The sequence below is a fragment of the Stylophora pistillata genome, chromosome 2 (genome assembly GCF_964205215.1).
Source record: "Stylophora pistillata chromosome 2, jaStyPist1.2, whole genome shotgun sequence".
NCBI lineage: Eukaryota > Metazoa > Cnidaria > Anthozoa > Scleractinia > Pocilloporidae > Stylophora > Stylophora pistillata.
Genome location: NC_142520.1, coordinates 30945532 through 30965781, shown reverse-complemented (window position 1 = coordinate 30965781; position 20250 = coordinate 30945532). Strand labels below are relative to the sequence as shown.

General features: G+C 39.2%; 1 protein-coding gene across 1 annotated transcript; it reads right to left on the bottom strand.

The window, feature by feature from the left end:
* Window positions 1-1844: 1844 nt before the first annotated feature.
* On the bottom strand, window positions 1845-14403 carry LOC148738302 (uncharacterized). Its single transcript, XM_088748277.1, has 14 exons — window positions 14275-14403; window positions 13912-14053; window positions 13404-13546; window positions 12464-12633; window positions 11576-11707; window positions 10550-10735; window positions 10030-10138; window positions 8412-8633; window positions 7536-7675; window positions 7164-7382; window positions 6305-6559; window positions 5550-5910; window positions 4992-5141; window positions 1845-3465 (listed from the first exon to the last, which is right to left on the bottom strand). Exons 1-14 carry the CDS (start codon window positions 14374-14376, stop codon window positions 3250-3252), a joined length of 2547 nt encoding a protein of 848 aa, XP_088604403.1. The 5' UTR covers window positions 14377-14403; the 3' UTR covers window positions 1845-3249.
* Window positions 14404-20250: the final 5847 nt, after the last annotated feature.

Sequence of the window (20250 nt, the reverse complement as noted above, 5' to 3'; positions counted from 1 at the left end):
TTCGGTAAAAGCTTACAACAACTCTTAAAATACCAGCATTCGCGGCCTTCGAGTGAGTTGACGATCGAGTTGGGTATCAAAGATCATATAACTGAAATGAGACACATGACCTTGATGTGGATTGCACATGCGGTAACTATTAACGAAATAGGACACTGGCGTACTCCTACTGATATATAATGGAAAATGTACTTTCATTGAACCAAATAAATCAAATGTCCTTATTTTACATCCAGTTTTTAGGATATTTAGGGCGATCCGGGATTTTGTCAGTTGTCAGTAAAAGCCCACCACAAATGTCAGTTGTCAGTTAGTTTCTCAGCGATTTGTCAGTTGTCAGTTAAAAATTTTGGCTATTTGTCAGTTGTCAGTTAACGCCATCCAGACCCTCTTTTCACGTTTCTTTTTTTACATCATTATCATTTATTGTGGGATAAATGGTCTCACGAGGGTGTTTTGCCCTTGAATGAACTCTGAAGACACCTTTGAATGTCCTTTCCATTTCCTTGAAATGGTCTGGAGGCGAGAAAAGTTTTGACCGATGAGATCGGCTCATTTGCATGAATAATTATGACGAGTTTTTCGAAGAGTCGACTCTCTGGACTTAGTGAACTAGCCCTCATAGGTCAAAGGTGATTTGATAATGACTTTGTACCGCTCTTATGAAACGAATATCAGATGAAATATTGTGTTAAGATAAAAATATCGCATTAACATAACGTTAAAATTGCACATCGTTTGTCCGTATAACCATCTCCTGCCATGTGCTTGAGATACGAAATTAGATGACGAGGATTCCAAAGAACATTTCTGACATAGAAAGGCTACTGAGTAGAATGTACCGCATCACGCGAAATCTTCTTTCTCAAGCGATCGTCAGTATGACCAGAAAATTTCCAGGTACACCAACTGCAGCGATGAGAGCACGGAACACTGCAATGATATGAGAAAAACCCATGATTGATCGAAACTCTTTAAAAATGAGAATCCACGTGTTAGGTGTATGCCAGGTGCTTCCCTCTTCAACGAAATCCATCCTTTTATTGTCCGTTTTTGTTACAAACATATGAACCGGTGGTCAACAAATAACATTTCCCACGGAAACATTTTAATCTACCGATGAGTTATCTGAATACTTATTGTAGTAAAAAAAGGAAAAGTGAGATGAGCTTGCTTTTCAAACCGCAGCGTGGAAATATAAATTTTGGGGAAAACTACTGTATTGGTAAAACTGGCTGTTTTTCTTTTTTCTTTTTTAAGGGAAGGTTGAGGGGGGGAGAGGGGGGGGGGGGGGAGGCCTGCAGCGCCAAATCTTACACTGTCTCATTTCTTGGCCCACTGTTTCGGACAATGAGCCAATATTTTTGCTCCAACGGAGCGTTTCTTCCTCCACGTGGGTTATGGACAAAATTAAAATGGCCAACGTCTGTTTTCATATCTTTACTGAACAGTTGAATGATTTGTCAAGTCTGTAACCCCTTTTTAGTTGCGTTAACTGGAAAGAAAATACTTGAAGCTACATCATTATTCACCTGGCACATACCAAATAATAATACTCATCTGCGTAGTCTCAGAGACAACTGACCAAGAGCGTACTCAAACGGAAATAAAATAGGCACTGGGTTTTGGGGAAAAGCGGAATAACGTCCAAATACTCAGACAAGATTTCTTTATTATCTACCCATTGGTAGAATTTGAGGATAGAAAGTACAAGTCAGTCTGCCGATAACCAAGAACATTCGAGACTTTTGTCATTCTTATTTGCCGGGAAAATTGCAACAGCGTTTTTATGTCATATAGAACGGCTATGGTCTTTGAATACCCAAATTTCACAAAACAAATGATTAAAATTACAAAGTTTCTTCTCAGCATTTATTACAAATCTAGGACATAGCTGATCAAATAAAAATATACATATATTACCATCTATATGAAGTCTGGTGCCATTAACGATTTCCATAAAAGCATAAAAGAAGCCATCAATAAGAATTGTGATCTTTCAAATTTTCCGGTTCTAAACCTACACTAGTGGTAACTTTCAACAAGTATCCTAAAACTCAGTAACATTAAAATAAATAGATCAAAAAGGCCAAGCACCTTTTAATTAAAGTTAAATAGCAGGGATAAATTATGTAAAACGGAGACTTGACTGGAGAGGTTAGAAAATGGACACAGCTTTAGATGGACATTGCCAAAGCTTAAATCACGACCTGAAGTGACTAAGGATAAAATTATTGACGCCCTTTGACTTAGGATGAAATAAAATCTATTAAAACCGAACTAGGAAGTTGTAACAAATCACAAGAATAGCAGTAGTAATTTAAATAGAAACCTATTCCGTCTATTACAGAGCGGGGAAATCATCTACCGGCAATGGAAACAAAATGGAAATTCTGGTTTTTGGCAGGCGAATTTGGTTCAAACAGCGTTTCGATCGCGTGTTGTCAAAACACAGGCAGTAATGTCATTCCAATCGCCCAAGGATTCTTGAAACTGTCAGGTACTGGCGATGACCGGGCAAGGAGTAACACATACAACTTTACATCGCATTAGGTCGAGGCCCGACTTTTGACGAGCCGAACCAAATAACTTCAATTCAGTAAATGAAAAGACCGCCTGGCTTAACAAAGAATTTCAGCTTCGGAACAGCTTTCATCTACACACCGAACTTATTATGTGCTGATATCAATAAATAAATGACATAGTACTGAACGTTTTCTACCAGACACTTCTTTATGTGATGAACCTGACGGTGAAATCTGAATCAACAGGCGCACAAGTTTAGCGTCTGATAGACGACTTCCTTTCCGACTGAGCGACTTTAAAAAGCATTAAAAGGAGACGAGAAATAACCTAATAAGTCGGAAATGAATACGGCTGTTAAACGTTTGTTACTATTTACACGACTATTTAACTTGTACTAAAATAAAGATAAAAAGGGAATTACCCGCAGAGTCGGACATCCCTACTGTTCTCCTCTGTTAACATATTACACCTCACCTTCTACATAAATACGTCATTATGAATCAGCAAAAGCAATCGTAAATTAGATTGTATCCCAGGGATTCTGACTAACGTTTCTATGACATGTTGCCTTATCAACTTGTATCATAAGGGCATACGATTAAGCTAATACACTAATCATGCAAATTGATTCGTGATATTTCAATGTAAACAACAAAGCCGTAATCTACGCATTACTTGTCTGTAGTAAGAGTACGATGCAACGCGTTCCTTTCCCATCTAGGTCTACACAGGCGACGGAGAACGTGCAGTTTTGGGAACTTCCAACATCACCGAAGGTCTCCGAAGAGAAGATTCACTAATTACCGAACCGGCCCGGGACCTCGCTCTTAAACTGGCCCGTGAGGCTCTTGCACTGTCCATGGACTGGTATGTAGTACCTTTAATAAGCGCCTGTTTTATACTCTCATCCATACCAGCCACACCCATTTCGCCGAACACCTGAAAGAGAAAGGGAGAGGACGATGAAATGAGTAGCACAGTTTTGAGAAGCGAAGGCTATTTGAGATTACAACGATTGTCTTTCACTGAACTCTGAGATTTTTCTCGAAATCTCATACAACCCCATCAACCAATCAAACGCACAATTAAAACCAATCATGACTTGCTCACCCGCGTTTTCCTGAACGGGAAGACTTTTACAATTATTTACTTCAAGGCCTTATTTACTTCATACGATATTTTTTTGGCTCTGACTGAAAGTATTCTTGAGAAACAAGAAGTTGATCATTCATTCACTCTGATTCAGACACTCACATACTCCCTCGTCCAGTCAGTCAATGAGTCAGTGAGTCTGTCAGTCAGTCCACCAGTTAGTCAGTGAAACAGTAAGTCAGTCAGCCAGTCGATGAGTCAGTCAGTCAGTCAGTCAGTGGGTCAGTCAGCCAGCAAGCCAGCCAGCTAGTCACTTAGTCAGTCAGTCAGCCAGCCAGCCAGTCAGTCAGCCAGCCAGTAAGTAAGCCAACCAGCCAGTGAGTCAGTCAGTCAGTCAGTAAGCCAACCAGCCCAGGGGTGGATCTAGCAATTTTCGTGACTAGTTTCCACCAAAATTAATTTTTCCATGAGACTAGAAATCTAATGGCGTAGCCCTAAGCTTGCGAGGAGGGTCTGGGGGGCGGGGCATGCTCCCCCCGAAATTTTAAAACTTGGATGCTCAGTAATGCAATCTGGTGCATAATTGGAAATATATATAAGATCAAAACAAGTATAAAAATTTAAATCCACAAATTTGGAAATATTCCTTGTGAACAGTCACTAAAAACAATTTGTAAAATTAATGTTCAATTATATCATAGGTGCTTTTTTTTTTTTTTTTTTTTTTTTTTTACCAGAGTTAGGTTTAAGTTCAAAGTAAAGGGAAGTTGCATGGCAAAGTAAAGTTCTTAGTCATCACTGCATAAAATGTTGGCCATTCTCATTCGTCTGGGATAAAGAGAAGCAAATAAATCAATGATTTCATCCAAATCCAAGGGAATGTCCCTATGAGCATTCCCTCAATGGAAACAGTGAGTCACTCAGCCAAGAGCCAACGAGTCAGTCAGCCAAGAGCCAACGAGTCAGTCAGCCAAGAGCCAACGAGTCAGTCAGCCAGGAGCCAACGAGTCAGTCAGCCAAGAGCCAACGAGTCAGTCAGCCAAGAGCCAACGAGTCAGTCAGCCAAGAGCCAACGAGTCAGTCAGCCAAGAGCCAACGAGTCAGTCAGCCAAGAGCCAACGAGTCAGTCAGCCAAGAGCCAACGAGTCAGTCAGCCAAGAGCCAACGAGTCAGTCAACCGTAGGTTTGAGAGTTAGTTAGTCAATCATTTAGTTATAGGTTGGCAAATCAGTCAACGAACTAGAATAACTGTCAGTCCACGATTTTTTACCACGATTTTTACGTCCACATGTTACCCCCGGGTTCAAACCATTTACTGCAATATCATTTCCATTCTAACAGTTAATAAGGAATATATTTTAAGATGACCATACCTCCACAATGGCGCCATCAGGCAGCCTTAGGAAGTGTCTGTATAACTCTCGTAATCCATCCAAGTGTATGGTGTGGATAGACACGTGAGATGTGATTTCACGGTGCTCAGTTTTCTTTTTGTCCGAGGCCCCCATATCCGACTCATCAATCTAAACATCAAGATATTCACTCAAAACTCTGCCAACATTTTTCGATGCATGCAATTGTTCTTAAAATTCCTAGAAACAAACTAAAAACAATCACACTCATCTGAGTAAAATTAACCTTCCTTAAGCCTTCCCCTATCAACCTTTCAACAAAAAGGCCAGTTAAAGTCCGTAACGCGCCGACTAATGTGCTAAATTTGGTGACCAAGCTCTTATGTCTCATATCCAAGCGATCCAACTGGCGAAAACAACGATTTCAGGAAGGTAAACAAGAGAAAAAAACCAAGCGGCCTTTGTGTCTCTTTCACGTCTGAGACAAAAAAGTTGTGCCTTCCTAACACGAGAGAGACAGTATCCATGTTTCTTGGGCGCCCTTATCAAAGGATATTTGTTAAGAGAGCAAAGTAATACCTTCTCTTCTTCCCAGATATAATCATATACAGCAGTTTTTCTCCTTTCTCCTTCTTCTCCTCGCCACTGTTCTGACTTCTTACAGACATAGTTCAATTCCACATTAGAGATTTCCAGGTCGTAAGGAATGAAGAACTCATCTTCACGCGCGTGAAGACGATGAAAGACATCCATAAGCCTGCCATTGTTATGAAGACTCAGGAAGTACATATACAATACAGAAGAGGCAAAGAACAGCGTTACAACATACAGGAATATCGTCAGAACGATACCCACGGTGCCATTGCCATCAAAGCGGAAGAAATGCCAGTAGAGTTTGAATGCGTCTCCTATCGGAACATCACCTCCCACGTTTAAAAATCTAAATAAAGTGAAATTCGAAATAAGACTAGGTGAGATGTATCAAGAGATAGAAACTGGGAATGTAACAAGTTTGGATGTCAGTCTAACACTTACCACTCTTCCATCTACAGCATTCTTGTCATGCTACCAAAGTGTAGCTACCCCTTTACCCTTAAAAGCTACCTATTAACAACCCTTGAGAAAAGACTGCTTTTGCAATTGAAACATACTCAATATCCTTATTCTTCCTTAAATCTTCTGAGTTTTCTAGTGTAAATTATCGGGAGTTGACCAAGTTATCTCCTGACGTGATGATCATTTTCAGAGGAACTCCAATCCTCTCTTTTCTTTCAACACCAATAAACTGTTGTATCAAAGGGGTCTCAGAAATAGAAATAACTATTGTTTTATACCTCATGAGCGCAGAATCCACGATCACAATCCAGATGGGATCGAGCAGCGCATTAATTCCATACGCCATGATAAACCGTGAGAAGATGTTAGGAAAAGTTCCAAACAGCATCTGCATTCCCCAGCAAAAGAGGATTAACAAAAAAAACAATGTAATGTTGAAGAGGGGTCCAATCACCACTACACCGATCTCTTTCACTGTGTTCAGCAGTGTGTTTTGATAGTTCAGGTTCACTGTGTAGGCGAGAAATTCGTACCTAGAGTTCACAAATACGTGAAAAGGGAAGAAAACCAACAAATTTAAAAAGTTGCATCATCAGCTTGCTCAAGAGGTCCTCAACATCACGGCGTTGTTGACAATCTTTTTGTGTTTTGTAGAATTTCAGGAATATCATGAACACAACAAAAGAAGGCCAAGGGAGGTTACAGGGGCCTGGAAGTTACTACTGTGAAATAATTGATTTATATCCTCTCATATGCAATAACCAGCTAAAACGGAAGGCGTCTCAACAAACTGTTTGACTCGTACGTGTGTAGTAAGCTCCTCCAAATATCACAATTAACATTTTTAACCGAATCCCACGTAAGGATAATGGTTCCTTGTATAAGCACGGCAAAAGCTAAAAGTTTCGGCAATTCTTAAAGTAACGAGTAAACAAAGAAACTTAAGTCATCGAGTCAGCGAAAACAACCAAATTAACGAGTGCTAACAAGATTCGCTGAAATAAAATATCAGACGGCTAAAGCGCACGAATCAAATCGAACACAAGAGAGTCAAAGAGATGAAAGTTTTAACGTATTTCCAACCAACATTACCGTCATCTCCCGGTTACATTATTGAGAGAAAACGCTTGGACTTACTTGCTAACTGGAATACGTAACGCTTGAAGGAGAACCCACTGGGCGCCATAATGAGAGTAAAGACGAACCCACCAAGTGAAGGCAATGAGGAGCAACATGGCCCAAAACTCACGAGAACGCCATTGAGAGAGGCCCAGTTCAGCCATCAATTGACGGCCTACATATTGCATCTTTTCTCGCCCATAATGGGGAATGCGCCCTTTATTGGACCAAGGTGGCCTGGGGTAGGAAGGAAAATTGGAAAATTAAACAAAAAACCAAAAAATGCATTAAATAACCACTTTCAACTTCTGGTTTCACCCAGCGGTGACAGCTAAATGTATACACGGCTCTGCAGAAGAGGGCAGCTAAACAGAACAATGGAATACTCACTGTACAGTGAATGTATGTTCTTCCAGTTCTTCCAAATGAGTCAGCCTTTTCTTCTTTTTCTTTCGTGTCATCAGGGGCGTCTTTGGAAGCATAGTAAAAATCTTTTTGGCGTGAACGTCGACTGGATTGTTTAAATGTTTCTGGAATAAATAAATTTGCGACTTAGTAAGGTTTCCTTTATTTTCTATCGACATTTTCATTCACCATTCCACAACAATCTTGAGAACTAATATGACAAGCCAATGTATGATTACATCAAGTAAGACAACGCAAGCAAAATTTGTGTTGCCCGGTTGTATCATACTATAACTGTCACCATGACTACATCCCTCAACCTTACGTTAATTCCAAAATAACTTTCCTAATCTTAACTTGCATCTCATTAATAACATTCGGGCATCTTTATGTGGTGTTTCGTCATTTTTTAAAACTGTATTAGCTTCCTGCAGTCTCGCACCTGAGTCTTGAGTTGTTCATTGAGGCATCTCGGTACAACATACATAGGCTGTTTAGAAGCTGTCGATAAAAATTGCAGGCTCACTTAAAGAGACTCTGAGGGGGAAGTTGTGGAGGCAGTGAAATGGAGTGGTTAGGGTGCAGGAATGTCAAGCCACTTCCCCGCTGATACTCACTGGATTTCTTCTCGATTGCCCCAAGTTCAACTCCTAACTGCACTTCGCATAAAGCCAACTGGTCTGCCTCCGGCCAGTTGGGATTTCAGAACTCTGTGTTTATTTACAATTTGTTTGCATTTCAACGTCATCATCATTGATGTCATCATATTATTACTATTATTATTATTATTGTTACTATGATAATTATTATTTTATGAATACGAAAGTTTAATAAAATCTGTAGACGCTACTCTTACCGTACCTTGTAATACATGCCTGGCTGGCCCTTCACTGGTCTAAATCCATCATCTTTTTTCAGCATGAGAACCTCATCATCAGAATAGTCCGTCCCACTTCCGTCGCTTGATGCGTCGATCTCCACCGCTTTGCGTGACATGTGCATGGTTACGGGACGGGACGTCCGTCTCTGTGACACAGATGAACTGCGGCGCTGACGTAATATCGGCTCGGGGACTGCAAGAGACTGATAACAAACACACCCATGATCATACTTTCACTTCTCCTTTAAACACGAAGGCGCGCTATATAAGGAAGTCTTCCCTGGGAAGACCAAGGCTAATTTGTCACTCACCGTAGACGCGTGCGGGTCAGATTTAAACGCTGGTAGACGAACAAAAGGAGCTAATGGGATATTTATTGTTTACTTCCACCAGCATGGTGGCATGAGGTAACGAGCGAACCGCCTACTTCGATCTCAAATTTACCGCCACAAATAAAGACAGTTTCCATTGGAGAAAGGAAATACAAATCTCAAAAATTATTTTATTGTGATGAAGACATAAAACAATTTTGAGGAATGCGCCCGCTGTTCACTGCTTTGGAGTAGCTGTAGCTCAAGCTGACTTGACTCTAAGAGTTCTACATCACACGACGGTTGATTGACAAATGGTCCAGTGGGACCTAAGGCTCCTTTTATAGCGCGCCTTCGTGTTTAAGAGTATATATGAACACTTTACAAAGACGTCTTGAGCATTTTGTAAATTTGCTTGTTGAACGTTCCCTTACTGACAAATTGACATGTTTTTTTGGTCAAAAGAACGATGGTGCTCTTGTTAGAAAGCTTCATTTCAAAATCATCTTACAATTTTGAAACAAATTGCTTGACAAGGCAATGAAAAAAATGTTATCCCGCTTGCCAACGTGTTATCGAGTAAAAGAAAAAATTATACTCTTTTCCCACGTTTTCCATTCCGCCAGTAATTTAAAATCAGGATCACCCCGTGACCAAAATGTTCTTCAGAGAACAGGTCATAAATAAAACAGGTATTGTCGACTTTTTTTAACTATTGGTAACTTGAATAGAGACAATGGCTTTGAATGGGCCAGCATCTATGACATCATTTTAGCCCCTTGGAGACCGTAAAGAACATACAACACTCCTTAACATTCAAATTTTGTGGCTCACGAAGTTCGGTGGATCCGAACGAAATAAACCATTTTAAAGATTTTTAATTGCGCCCTGAGTACCATGATTAGTCTTTTTATATTCTTTTAAAATCATGATTCCAGAGCAGGAAAAACAATACTATTTTGATTCTCTAATAATTTGTACAGCACCCAAGAAATATGGTTTGACTAAGAGAAACATGACTCCAAGACCATGAAAACAATGGGGAAAATGAGAAAGAATAAAGCTGATAAGGAGACAGTTTGAAAAAGAAAGTGTATTAAATATAAATTGAAAACACAAGAATAGTACACTGACTGTGTCTGAAATCACTTAAAATTTGTGAAACAAATAAAACAAAAGCAGGAGTGATCTAGAAACTGGTTTCAAGAATTTCTTAAAGGCAATTCAGCATGTTTTCCATGCAGTTGTGTACAGAATCACGTTAAAAGAAGGTAGTTCTAGTACTTACAGTTCTTCTAACATCTGGGACTTCCACCTGCAATTTCTGAGTAGAACCCGTGCCCTCTTTATCCTCCACAGCTGTATCAATACCTACAGTGCTTCCAAAAAAACTCGACCTGAAAATGATACAGGCAGTCTATCATAAACATTCTAAAGTACACAAGTTATAAGATGAAGGGTCTTAACAACTAGGGGTGGTACAGTGTTGCTTGGTTATAACAAAAAGAGGCACTAAAGGGCTAATTTTCAAGAGTAACTTAAGTAAAGGCTTAAACTTAAGTACAAATTCAACACCATGCCCTATGAAAACACGTAAACAAGCATGTGTTTGTATTTGTGTTGTCAAAAAAAAAAAAAAACAATTCACAAGTTTAAGGAGGTACATTAAACAGTATTTTAAATCTGAAGGGGTTAAATTACTATTCTTTCCAGTTCTTTTGCAATAATTAATTAGGACAATCCTTTTCCTTGGACACTGTTTTAAATTATAGCACAGCTCCTTTAACAATAGGGGATTTAATAATTACCCCATTCCACTGATTCTACTGCCACGGCGACTGCTCGATGGTGATGACTTGAGATCCATTCGAGAACCATAAATGGGCTCTTCTCCATCAATGTTCTCTTCATCAATATTTGTGCGTGATGGATAGCTTAGAATTCCTGATGTAAACTGCAGTTCAACTTCATATTCCTTCTGTCCAGCCATATAACTAGTCAAAACAAGAAACAAATTAACCCTTTACAGCCTAACATCAGTATGCATATTCTCCATACTGTTCTCTACACATTTCCTAAGCTGCTGACAAGGAGAATTTGTTTAACAAGCAAGAACTACTTTAGTTGGTGATCATTTCCTTTATTCTTGTGTCATGAATGTGTGACTCAGGGTGAGGTATTGTAAGGAGAAATTGAATGCTGGTCATTGTTAGGGGTCAGAGGGTTAATGAAGTCACTTTTTTATTTACAGCTACATGTATGCTGCTCAACCAGTTACTGAGAGCAACCTTTAAATTAAGTCCTTCAAAATTGTAAAACAATATCAAATCAGCTTTGACATGTACACTCTAGAGTTATCACGATCCTTTCATAGGCCCTCCCTACACACAATAGCATTAATGGCTACCAGAAAAGTGTAGGGGAAATTTAATGAATTGTTGTGGGGAGGGGGGAGGAGTGGTCTGTCAGTATGCTCTCACAATATCACCTGTGAGAGCCCTTAGTAGACTACATGGAAGTTTCCCATGATGGACTTAACAATCCTGTCTGGAAAGAATAACAATACTCCTCCTCCTCTCCTCGTGCCATGAAGTCAAGATAAGCCCCAAGGGGTAATGAGCCAAAAAGCTGCCAAGAATTAACTTTGTTTTATCAGAGTATTTTGAAGCAAACTACCTCAACCATGGACACAAAAAAAGAGTGATAGGGAGTCTCACACTAAGCACAGCACCACCAGATAACTAACGAGTAGCACTTTAAAGTAAATTGGGAACTATGTGAAAAAAAACTGCTCTTGTATTCTTATTTCATAAACACATTTCACATTGGCTTACCGAGGCAGCTTGACAATTTCAAAATACAGGTTACATAGCCAGTTTTCCAGATCATCAGCCATCAGCTCTTCAATCTTCTCATGTTTATCAATTGTAGGGTCCATGTCACCACGAAGAAATGGAGCCTTGTACCTGCAAGTGTCAAATGCCCTTTGAGAGTTCTGCCAATGATAGATATAGTTGAAAGTAGGAACTGTTTCCCACTAACATTCCAATAACTAACATTTACTAATTTTCCTGAGCTGATTTTAATTTGACCCTTAAGCTTCTTGGAAACTGAGGAAGTAACTATATGTTTATGTGCAAGTAGATCCTATAAATGAGTTAATTGCTATTATATAAAATGATTGTTCAGAGAAATTTTGACTGGCATTCCACTTTGCATTCCACTTTGCACTGGCTAAGTGTGCTTTGCTTTATAAAAAATAGCCTATTCCATAAATGACAACATTGGCAATTTGCAGCTTAAAACTATGTTTACTTAACAGATGTACTTATCTTTTCTACAACAACTTGAAATAAAATGGTAGATCAACAAGATGTATATAACAATGGGTTTACAAATAAACTTTGTGTCAAAACAATCTTTGCCCATTTTTGTTTCCTTTTCCAGACTTCCATAGAATTTTCAATTTTCTTATAAATTTGGTATGATGCCTGTTGTTTCCTACATGTATATTTTCGCATGAGAAATTGAAGTTTGACCCCCAAAATTGATCCACTGCGCATGCCTGACATTTGACCACTGCATTACACAACCGCAGTCAGGCTAGTAAGTAAATTGAAAGTTATCTGCTAGAATTTGAATTACAAGTCATATAAGGAAATGTGGTAGATATTTCAAATGTTCTTTAACTCAGAGCTTTTGGCTAGTCACTTTGTACTCACTTTCCATCGATGATGTTAAACTCTCCATCAGAAATGGGGAAACATCCCCACCCTACTACCCTATCTGTGGCTGTGACACTCCCCCTGAGAATAAAGAGCTCAAACACCAGGATCATGCCTGGACGCACATCAGGTCTAGAAGGACACACTGTGAATACACTCTGGTCAATCTACAGAGGAAGTATGATGAAAAATAAGAGCAATGCTATGAGGTTGACAGGAGAAAATTATGAATGATTATGTAACTAAGTTTCAAAGTTTCAAATCCGCACATTATTGTCATCATATCTGAAAACTTTAAACTTTTAACATAATAAAGAACTGACTTAAAAATCAAGCAAATTAGCAGTAGGGTACTATTTAGGGAGTCTTTAGATCAATTTTTTGTATAGGGCATTTAGTTAGTTGTGTAGTCATTCTTATCTTATTCTAGTTTTTCCTTCTATTATGTTATTTAGACAGGACCCCATTGATAACAGTGCTCCTGCACTGAAGGGCTATCCTGTATAAATATTTGTTATTATTATTATTATTACTATTATTATTATTATTTATTCCTCCATACATAGAAAAATGTAAGTTAATTAAATAAAATAAAACCATAAAATTAATACTTAACACAAAATCAACAAAATTTGATTAAAACATGGACACTCATGCAGTCAGTAACTCTTAATGTGTTGGATGGTAGACAACTTGTTAAGATCCATTTAATGAACACAGTGAAACTTCATGCGCTCGTCTATTTCTTAAAAAGTTAGTATTTCAACATCAAAGATCTCATTGTTAAGCTTTTGAAGGACTGGTGTACTTGCATAAGATATCTACGGCTAAAAGGTGAGTATCACACCTGATGATTGCAGTCTACTAGAGTTTTTCTTTTAAAACTTATTCAATGTAAAACTATAATTCAATAGAAATTACATTTTGTCAAACCAACCTTGATTTCAATGTTGAAGAATTCTCCATCATGTTGCAGAGGTAATGTTGCTCCTCCCCACTGCTGACCTTTCAGATTTGACCACTTGAGCACATGCCCCCCCAGGCGATCATACAGAGACACCATGAGAACATACCGACCCACTAAAAGAGGAAGGGATGAAAACCATATAATGAAATGTGTTTGTTCAGAACTTGAAAATAAAGTCTGTCATTCAGCTTTATTGGCCTGTAAAGGATCAGAGACTGACGCCATATGGACAACATTAATTTGTGAAAGTGCACACATGGACCTGACAAAACTTCACATCAAACTGCCACTTGGATGATAAAAATTAGAAGTTTCCCATCAAATTCATTGTGCTGAGATTAAGTTGAGAGAACTTGCCCATTACACTAATGAATACCCACACAAAATTAATTGATTTTCCAAAATGAGTTCACTGATTATAGGTGGAGGTATTGGTACTCTGCAAGTTCTTAATTGTTATTTGTGGTTTCAGTTTTACCTGGTAACTTGTCTTTCACTCCTCTTAGACACTTCAGCTTAATCTGTATTGGCTGTGGGGTTCTGTTCCAATCGACTTTCCAGCGACGGCCTTTGCTACCTCCATACTGGCCATCAGCTAACATCAAATCTCCATACATGGCCTGGAAAAGAAAAATTGATGCAAATCAAACACAGCAAGGGAAGGGTGAGTTCTCATTTGTAAAATGTCATAGTATCACATAAAGAAGCCAAGGCATTTAGTGTGCCTTTTGAGGATTCACTGCTATACAAAAGTGAATGTAGGTAAATCATCTCTATCTAAAGCTATCCCTTACAAATTCTTTTTACCTCTTGCTCAAAACCAAATCAGCTGTGTACCCACCTTAACTTCTCCTTTCCTTGCTGTCAGGGCCTTAAGTAGTTGTTCCTCAGCTCGGCGGAATGCTCTGTGGATCCTGTTCTGTATTAGCCAATCTTGCTGCATCAAAAGATCCTGAAAAATTACCAGGAGCAAATTGAAGCTTTGAATTAGGAAGTTTTAAAGAAAAGCCTTATAGGCTAAAGTTTGCATTTGCTGATTCAGGCTAAAAGTAGTACTATTCAATGGGATCTGGCTGTCCACTCACTGTAATTCTGATTAGATATTTTGACAATTCCCTATTTAGCTGAAAAATAAAAGGAAACCCTTTTGGATGCAGAGTGGAATCAAATAGAACATTGTATCACTGTGTGGATGATGATTGCAGTGACAAAGGTGCACAAGTGACAATCATAATGATGATAATATGGAGAAGAAAAATAATGAGGAGAAAGGCTGTAAAAGATTTATCACCAGTTTATATGAAGATGCCTGTCACATATGAACCATGTTCATATTCTCTGATTCACGGGCACATCTCGTGATGGTCTCTTTGATAAGGCAAAATTAAGGTCACTTTACCGCATGCATGTTTTCGGGGGAAAAAAATCGGTCATTCAATGTCAAAGTTCAATTTAAATAAGTCACAAGAGCCGTTGCATGATCTCAGCTCAGTAATCACGTCACGCGATACATCATCGTGTATATCACGCTGGGTAAGTAGATAGGCTCGACATTACGTCACTATGGTGTCTGGACTTTAGAAAGCGAACGCTTGAAAATCAACTTTAAACACAAATCTGCGGAATAAGAACTTTGCGAAGACCATAAAAAAGGGTAGCACACATATAGCTCAGTACTGAAAGTCGACTTTTTTTCTTCTATTACTTTTCACTAGTCTCAAAACCATGATAACTGTTAATGGGAGATTAGATATAGCCTGATAAGCGCCTTAAACAGCGTTATATAACCAAAACACACAAGTCCAAAGAGTAAGCAAATTGCTTTGCTCTAGTCATACCTTCCAAACCGAAATCTTTTCAGAAGAAATATCAAGAATATATTAAGGCAAGGATTTCAATAAAAGCCAGTTATCGGCAGCCGTAACGCCGCCTGTACGGATCTCTCACCGCCGTCTGTTTAGCCTAGGAAAATGCTCTAGTCTGTGGCTTTCGCCTTACGGCACTGCCGCCGCCTATTACATCATCAACAGCCGCTTATGGACTTCAGAACTATGACCTTCAACGGTGAAAATAGTTCTCACTTCGTCCCAAAGGGCTCCATCCCCCGCAGCAGCGCTATTTTTTACTCATGTCCACTATCACGTTTCTAAACAATGTAATGGATCATCGGAAAGGCAATCGATTAATCGACACTGGTACTGACAAATAAAATTAGTTGGTTTATATCGATCAATCGATGATCAATTCATTTTCACGGAAAAGTCATCAGTTTTTTTATATACGTATCGCTTGACAAGACTCGCACTTGTGTTAAAGGCACTAAAATCAGCGTGTGCAATGATTCGTACGTCACCAAGTCTACCATCAGGCCCAACTTTTTTACAAGATTTTGTCTCATGATAACAAGCCTTGCTGCTTCAGTGATTCACAAATGCAATTGTGCATGAATAGAGACTCGGGAAACGTCAATAGAATATGACTCGGGCGTCAGTCCCCATTCAGCATCAGTTACCTCTCCTTTGCAACTGTAAACGACTGAATTTAAGAGCCACTGAACGTAAATATCGAGAATCCGCATATCCGCTGACAGTTGCAAAATTTTGTAATTCGTTTTATTTCTTCTAAAGGACCCCTTCAATGAATCTTTTATCGAAAATTATATCAAAATGTTCTATCGCGCTTTTTTTTTCTCCGAAAAATCGAAAAGTTTAAAATACGCCTAGATGACCGTTTCCCCCACCCCCCTTAAAGCAATAAGGAGCTTTAGCAACGACGACGGCGACGGGAACGAAAACGGCAGAAAACAATAGGCTTAATGAGCAAAAACAATCGCCCTGCACGTGCGTTTAACATTTTGGTACATTTCTTTGCCGTTCTTGGCAAAACAACAGCGTGAAATAACCAAACTTTAGGTTTTCTTGAGAATGTGAGCGTATGACGGTTAATTTTTCTTTCTTTCTCCCCACTTAAACGCCGTTGGTAGTGATATAGTCCCTGAATAGTTCGCCAGCAGTTTCCAAGTGAAACACATCGGAATAACCTCGAAAGAGTTACAAAAACGAAAAGTTAGATTTCGACGCGACGTTTTCGTTGCCGTCGCCGTCGTCGCTGCTAAAGCTCCCTAATGAAAAATTATGCAACTTCGGCAACTTCGTACGCTACAACGCGATGCAATCCCGCTTTTAAATTTTGTCTGCTAGCAGATAGTCCTTTCATCTCTTGGAAAATATTAATTTCTTGTTATGTTGTAACGTTTAAGTCTGAATAGTGACCAGTTAAAATATAGTACTTTGCGTCTCTTTCGCGGAGGTAAAATAAAGGTCCACTTCAGTGCGGCCTATGAACAGGTCTGCCATATATACTTAAAAGTCATGATATACATCATCTTAAGCTTTATCCTTGTATTTTAATTCCTCCAATTCTCTATCTTGGCTCGCTATAAGCAGCACGACCAGGTTTAAAAGAGCTTGGGCTATTTTGTCAAAATTGCAATGCGAACCGCTGAACAGCTGTCGTGACCCATTTAAAGGCCTTTAAAAAGGTCTTGTATGATATATTTACAAATCAAAATGATGTCATCTTAAAGCGTTATCCTTGTAGTTTAATTCCTCAAAGTTTCTTTCTTGGCCCGCCGTAGACGGCGCGTCCAGCTTTCAAAGAGTTCGGGCTAAAAAATGACAAAAAATGTAACGCGGTCCGTTGAACGGCAGTCATGCAAGAGGTCAAGGACAATCTTTCAGGTTGGCCAGGAATGCACCATCCTCAGAGACCCAGGGGCTGTGGGTCGATTTCAAGTTAGGACATGAAGAGCCCCGGGGGACATTGTCTTACAAGACTAGTTCGAAACGGTCGCAATCGTTCTGCCATCTGATTGGTGCCAGAAAATCTTTGTGTTTTTCTGCCCAATCAGAGTGAAGTGTACTTTAGAGTCCTTTCGTGTGTTTTAACACGGACATATACTAGAAGCTCAGTTGCTCGCTATCTTTGTTTAGACCGTGCGACGGAGATTTGCTTGAGGTGAAAGGTTTCAGTCTCAGCACACAATGTAAGAGAAATCGATCAGATTGTCCACGAAAACTTACCGGAAATTATATTGAATACTTTAGCAGGTATCACTAGTACTAGAGAACGTGTTTTAAAGTTTGCGAGGTTTGTATACAACACGATGGTTGCAGTCATTGATATGTCGCTTTAAACGTTAAACGAGATTTAAGCTTAAATCTTTCTAGATTTTTTGCATAATTTGCTGTGACTGAAACTTTGCCAATCCCGTGAACTTATTTCGTCGCACGGGCCACGCAGGTATGTCGAGCAACTGGCGCTTTCGCCTACGAAGCTTTCTGCCTTCTGTGCGCGCCAAAATCTAATCTTCGCTTTGTAGTGAAGTCGTTCACAATACGGCAAAGGTTGCAGAGAACGTTAAGTTCGTGGACGACCTCCAGCAAGTGCTAAGAGAAAGCTTAGCTGTGTTTCCGGTTAGCTAATTAAAATCTGAACACTTATTAACTAGAACATCGAGGGAAGGAGAGATGTTTTCGGGCAGTTACCGAAGGGGTTTGGAAAGAGTTTAATCTTTCAACTGCTGCCTAGAGTGTTGAAATTCTTGAGCTGGGAAGGCCATGGATTCTCTTCTAGTCCCTTGGTCATTGTCATTTCACCTCTTCTGTCGATTGTTGAAGACCAAGTTAAATACCTTTGATCATTGGGAATCGATCCGATGCTGTTTTCAGTGGGAAAAACAAAACCAAAGACCAAGAAATATTGGACAGAAAGGGCGGGTTTGCTTTATTGCAAATGTCAGCTTAGTAGTACAGGGTCATCTACCCACATCTAATAAGCAAGAGTTTCTACGCTTAGCTTTTTCTTTTTGTTCAAGCGAAGATGAGATTAGATTTTGGCACGCACAGAAAGTTAGGCAAGTACCAGTTGCTCGACATACCTGCGTGGCCCGTGCGACGAAATAAGTTCACGGGATTGGCAAAGTTTCAGTCACAGCAAATTATGCAAAAAATCTAGAAAGATTTAAGCTTAAATCTCGTTTAACGTCTATAGCGACATATCAATGACTGCAACCATCGTGTTGTATACAAACCTCGCAAACTTTAAAACACGTTCTCTAGTACTAGTACTACTACCTGCGAAAGTATTCAGTATAATTTCCGGTAAGATTTTCGCGGACAATCTGATCGATTTCTCTTACATTGTGTGCTGAGACTGAAACCTTTCACCTCAAGCAAATCTCCGTCGCACGGTCCAAACAAACATAGCGAGCAACTGAGCTTCTAGTATATGTCCGTGTTAAAACACACGAAAGGACTCTAAAGCACACTTCACTCTGATTGGGCAGAAAAACACAAAGATTCTCTGGCACCAATCAGATGGCAGAACGATTGCGACCGTTTGGAACTAGTCTTGTAAGACAATGTCCCCGGGGGCTCTTCATGTCCTAACTTGAAATCGACCCACAGCTTCTGGGTCTCCGAGGATGGGAACTCTTTGTAAAAGCCATGGTGCTGCCAATCCTTGATTATGCTGATGTGACTTGGGGGGATAAATCCAACACCACTCTGATGAACAAGATCCAATTACTCCAGAATAAAGCAGCTAAATTAATTTTAGATATGCCAAAGCATTCATCAGCAACAGAAGCTCTTGATCTACTTGGTTGGGATACATTGGAAAAAAGACGAAGATCTCATCGTCTATTTTTGGTTTTTAAGTCCTTGAATGGATTGGAATTTTAATTTTAATCATTTTAAAGACATGCATGATTATAACACTCGTTTTAATAACAACATTTGTAAACCACAATTAAAGCGTACACGGGGTCAGCATCGGTTTGTTTGTCATGCAGTAGATGACTGGAACGCTCTCCCAGACGGCATTAGGAACATTTCCGATTTTTCAGTTTTTAGACGTCTTGTTAAAAACATGTAGTCTCTTCTATTGATTATGCCCTTTTATCCTTTTCTTGATAACCATATTTACATTTTCTGTTATCCTTACTTTAGATTTATGCAGGGCCTCACTGAAAACCACACTTTGTGACGTGGGCTCCCTGTCAAAAGATCTTACTTATTATTATAATGCACTAAAGACATGACCTCTTGCGTGACAGCCGTTCAACGGATCGCATGACATTTTTTGTCATTTTAGCCCGAACTCTTTGAAAGCTGGACGCCGTCTATGGCGGGCCAAGAAAGAAACTTTGAGGAATTAAACTACAAGGATAAAGCTTAAAGAAGATATATATCCTGATTTGTAAATATATCAGACAAGACCTTTTTAAAGGTCTTTAAATGGGTCGTGACAGCTGTTCAGGGGTTCGCATTGCATTTTTGTCAAAATAGCCCAAACTCTTTTAAACCTGGACGTGCCGCTTATAGCGGGCCAAGATTGAGAATTGGAGGAATTAAAATACAAGGATAAAGCTTTAAGATCATGTACATTATGATTTGTTAATATATATGGTAGACCTGTTCATAGGCCACTGAAGTTGACCTTTATTTTACCTCCGCGAAAGAGACGCGAAGTACTTGATTTCAAAGGGTCACTATTCAGACTTAAACGTAACAACATAACAAGAAATTAATATTTTCTAAGAGATAAAAGGACCATCTGCTAGCATACAAAATTTAAAAGCGGGATTGCATCGCGTTGTAGCGTACGATATTGCCAAAGTTGCATAATATTTCATTGCTTTACGGAGGGGGACAAAGGCCATTTAGGCATATTTTGAACTTTTAAATTTTTCGGAGAAAAAAAAAGCGCGATAGAACTTTTTGATATAATTTTCGAAAAAGGTTCATTAAAAGGG

What these genes read in the sequence shown, in the direction of transcription:
- LOC148738302 (XM_088748277.1), bottom strand. Translation starts at nt 14,376, where the DNA reads ATGCAGCAAGATTGGCTAATACAGAACAGGATCCACAGAGCATTCCGC. An exon ending in TCCCAGATGTTAGAAGAACT is followed by an intron (nt 8,634 to 10,029) that starts GTAAGTACTAGA and finishes GTTTGTTATCAG; the next exon opens with TCTCTTGCAGTCCCCGAGCC. An exon ending in GAACATACATTCACTGTACA is followed by an intron (nt 7,383 to 7,535) that starts GTGAGTATTCCA and finishes TTCCTACCCCAG; the next exon opens with GCCACCTTGGTCCAATAAAG.